General features: G+C 34.7%; 1 protein-coding gene across 1 annotated transcript; it reads right to left on the bottom strand.

The window, feature by feature from the left end:
• Positions 1 to 322: 322 nt before the first annotated feature.
• Positions 323 to 4235, bottom strand: LOC136217725 (pectinesterase-like). Its single transcript, XM_066004366.1, has 3 exons — positions 3366 to 4235; positions 3062 to 3222; positions 323 to 1151 (listed from the first exon to the last, which is right to left on the bottom strand). The coding sequence occupies exons 1-3, from the start codon at positions 4187 to 4189 to the stop codon at positions 457 to 459; spliced, it is 1680 nt and encodes a 559-aa protein (XP_065860438.1). The 5' UTR covers positions 4190 to 4235; the 3' UTR covers positions 323 to 456.
• Positions 4236 to 4510: the final 275 nt, after the last annotated feature.

Here is a 4510-nt window from a genome sequence, read left to right on the forward strand (position 1 = left end):
ACAACCAGTTTGGTTCGCACCAGACATTTGACCGTTTTTTGGTTTGACCAATTGAACAAACCGACCGGCCCAATTTTTATAACATTACTTAAAATATATGACATGTAATTAAAATTATTGTTTCGATTCATAGATATACAATTAAATATAATAATATAATTTATTTTTTAATTTAAATAATTCCTTGACAATGGTAACATAGTATCAAAACATCTCAAATGAAGTGGTTCATGATTCAAATATTGACAACCCTCTTGTTTTAATTAGAAATAACAACAAAGCTAATTCCAGTATGGTAGATCCCATGAATAATGAACAAATAAATCACCAAATAAAAATGGATTCATTTTACATTATGTCCATTTGATTATTTTTCAAAATTGAATCACTTCAAAATAACTAAAATAAACCAATGATCCATGAATTAAACAATTGAATGATGAAAAAATCAATCAATCAACTCAAGCCCAAAAAGAAAGGAACCCCAGTAGAATTAAGCCATTCAGTTCCTTGTAAAAAAGAGCCAACAGTAAACTGAGTAGCCTCAGCAGAAGAATTAATAACCCTATAACCAGGCCATTTAACTCTTCCACCAGTACTAGAACCAGGTCCTCTATTCATATACTCTCCATAATAAAGACTGCTCAAACCAAAATCCCCATTCCACTCCAACCACCCAGCAGGATCAACCAAATCATCAATATACGAACCAAGATAAACCGTCCTTGAATATGCCTTCCATGGACGCCCAAGATACGTCTTAAACGATGATTTTACAGGCATAAAATCAGCAGCAGCAGTGACCTTGGAATTGAGGATAGAAATACCTGTATTCTGGTTAGGGTCTTCTCTGCCCTGGGCAGTGAATACGTTTTTCTGGTTTTGGTTGGGTTTTCTGGCGTATAAATTGCAGTTCTGGAATACTACAGCTGCGTTGCCGAATATAAAATCTATTGTTCCATAAATATCGCATTCTCGGTAGAATTGTCGGAGGGAATGAATGTAGAGAGTGTCTTGGTAAGCAACGAAGCTGCATTGGTAGAATGCGGAGAGATCTGAACTGCTCCTTAAGGCTACTGCTTGGTGCATAGTTGGTCCTGCTGAGTTCTCGAATGTTATTCCTTTTGCTATGAACCCGTTACCTACTACGGCTGCAAAATTAATTAATTAATTAATATCAATATCATATACTAAACAATTTTTATATATAATGGGCTGGTTACACATTTAAAATAAAGGAGGCCCATTCTTTCATCAAAAGAAAAGGAAGGAAGCCAATAATGGGCTGGGTTGAAGGCCCAAAATATGAGAAATGGAATTGGGCTAAAGTGGAATTATTTGATTCTGACTGGTCAATGAAGGAAATGATAGTACAGTAGAGAGAGCAGGTGAGATTAGGTGTGTTGATAAAGTCACTGCCATGGTTATATACTATTATATTATATTATTACTACCAACCACCTTGTTCATTTCCCAAATACACATGTATGTATGTACTATAAAATAGTTGTATTAATTAATAATCTAAAATGGATCTGACGAGGTCAGCAATTTGAGTTTAACTGTACATGAATTTTCCGAATTGGGGATTAATTAATTAAATACAACTTTCATTTCATGGGAGACCAAATCCTGTTGCTTCATAATTGTGCGCACCAACCAGACATCTCTCTCTCTCTTTCTACATGTTATTAGTAAAACTGGGTCCAACTTTAATAATCAATCATCTTCATGTTTTTTTCTTTCTAATTTCTAAAAACACAGTTCCTCAAATAACTAAAAAAAAAAGTTAATATAGTAAAAAAAACCTGAAGATTCACATTCTCAAGTTTATGTTTATACAGTACTGTAGTCACTAATAACTACACACTTTATAATTCACTTTGGATTGGTTAATTATGAAACAAAATATAATTAAGTTCATTTCTTCAACTTCTCAAGAAAAAAAAAGAAATATAATTAGGCCAATAATCGCACAGGGGTACAAACAAGCCGAACCAAGACAGAACAAGGACAAGCTCGGCTCGGCTCGAGAAGTTCGGAGATCGAGTTCGGCCCGGTTCGACTCGTAGACAGCTCACCAAAATTACTAATTAAAAAAACTAATAAAAAAATTACAAAATTAAAATATAAATAAATAATTAAAATAAATAATATACATAATATTATTAAAAGCTCTCGAGCCTGCTCATGAGCTTTTGAGCCGAACCCAAGGAAGTTCAGACTCGGTCTCAATAATGCTTGAGCCGATCTCTAACTCGATCCGAAATCGAACCGAACTCGAACAGTTTGCGAACTAGATAGGTTGGTTTGACCCCTAATCACACTAGATTAAAGTTAATCAAATTAGTTGATTTTTTGCTTCACCAAATTAATTGATTAAACTTTTTTTTTTTTTTTTTGTGAGAGTAAAAAGTTAAGGGTAGGGATATATATGCCCTACTAAGGTCATGATAAACTACAATTGTATGGAACCAAACCTAATAAGTAGAGGCATGACAGCCCACCACTCTGGTCAACCTCGTCGTAGATATTCAATTCATGTAGTAGAAGTGGGACATGATTGGCAGGGAATAACGTTACCTATACTACCCACCCACAATTTTTGAGACAACGAAGCTTTACAAAACCTCAATCTCAGTCACTACCTCTATCTTTGTCTCTTCTACATCTAACCACCAACACGTTACTAAGTTTCCTAAACAAATTAAAAATATCATGCCATAAATTTCCAAACAATATCTAAGGTTTTGTTTTCTTATCCTTTTACTTGTTTTTTTTTTTTTACAAGCTAACTATTTTTATTGGATACTCTTGATGATAGTCTAGTCATAATTAAGACTAATCTAGTCATAATTAAGACTAATCATTTTTAATGAGAACTGAATCTAAAATGTTTTTATACAAACTTATATGTATTATCAATTGAGCTATAATAGTATGTTTAATATCTACATCTTGTATCTATCAAATAAATTTAATTTAAAAACTATAATTTTGCTAAAAGAAAAAACCACACATAAAATGAAAGGAAGAAAGTAACTGAAATAAATAAACTGACCGACAGTAGCTGATCGGAAAGTAGTCCATCCCCCAACTACACTCCTATTAGATTTCACCACCGTCTTTCCAATCCCATCTCCGATGAACATTAGCTTTGTCTTCTTTTTATACACATCCACATTCTCATTATAACCTCCCGCCTTTATATATATCACGAACCTACATGTATAACCTCATCTCATCATAAACTAATTACACAATTAATATAGTCTCTACATTAAAAATAAATAGCATTTGTCACACATCCTTAAAATTAAAAAAATAGTAATGTATTTTTAAACTCATACTAATATGTAGCAAACCTTGTGGTGCTAGAGTTGGGAGCAGCAGCCACCGCCTGGCCAATAGAAGTGAAGTTTCCGGTGCCATCTTTAGCGACAGTGAGATCAAACTTCGTCGCATTCAACGGAGCCTCCAACATTCTACGATCTTTCGACGATAACCATGAAGGAAAACCTTTTCTCATCTTCCCATATTCCGGGAAAACCTCCTCAGACTTCGATGAATTAACACCGGGGTTTGATGAATTAACACCAGGTATTTTCTTCAGCAAGAAGAGGGAATTACTGACGTGGCGAGATATATTATACAAGCTACTCTTAATAGCTTTCCTAGTTTTTCCTTTACTATAAGCAAAGCCATCAAGACAAGTATACTGGTTCGTCATAGCAGCACTTAACAGAGTTTGCAGATCATGGTACCGTTGTGAAACAAGTTTTTTGTTTTGTCCGAGGTCGGACATTGCAAGTGTTAACTCATCAATGGTCTCATCGAAGAGTTCTAGACAGTCATTGAGAGCTACCTTTTCAACTGTGTGTAGCTTTGGGAGCTTGTTGCGTATTCCGCTGCAGTTAGAAGAGGAGACTCTAACTTCACTCATTGTTTTGTTTATGGTGGTGGAGATCAGTTCCGGCAATGATTTGGCGGCGAGATCTGGGATTGATGAAAGGGTTGAGACGCAAAGTTGAGGGTAGAGTGAGCCTTGACATTTAGAGTGGGCAATTTGGATGTGTAAGTGTGGGATTTGTGAGTTAGTTTTGGGGTGTTTTGTTAGTAAAATTAGGAGGAATAATGAAATGGGGAAAAGGGAAATCAAGAGTTTAGTTCTTGCTCTAGGAGTGTGCATTTTGTGGATACTGTACTGTTCACCAATGAGAGATTTTGGAGTTGGAAACTTTTTTTTAGCACTACTTCATATATGTAGTGAAATTTTACTATATATATATATACTCTTATATCAATACACTTTGTGTAATTTATTTACTTTTATTCTTAACATCAATTTTTTTTAGTCGCTTTCTTGCTCCAACGGTGAGAAGTCCCTTTTCAGAAAAAGTTCTACCGTGGATCAATACCAGTAATCATCTTTCCATTCAGATGATGTCATGTTATCCCAACTGTTGTTGTGATATCATCTGAGTGGAAGGATCATTACTAATCTCGATCC

Source organism: Euphorbia lathyris, chromosome 2 (genome assembly GCF_963576675.1).
Source record: "Euphorbia lathyris chromosome 2, ddEupLath1.1, whole genome shotgun sequence".
Lineage (NCBI taxonomy): Eukaryota > Viridiplantae > Streptophyta > Magnoliopsida > Malpighiales > Euphorbiaceae > Euphorbia > Euphorbia lathyris.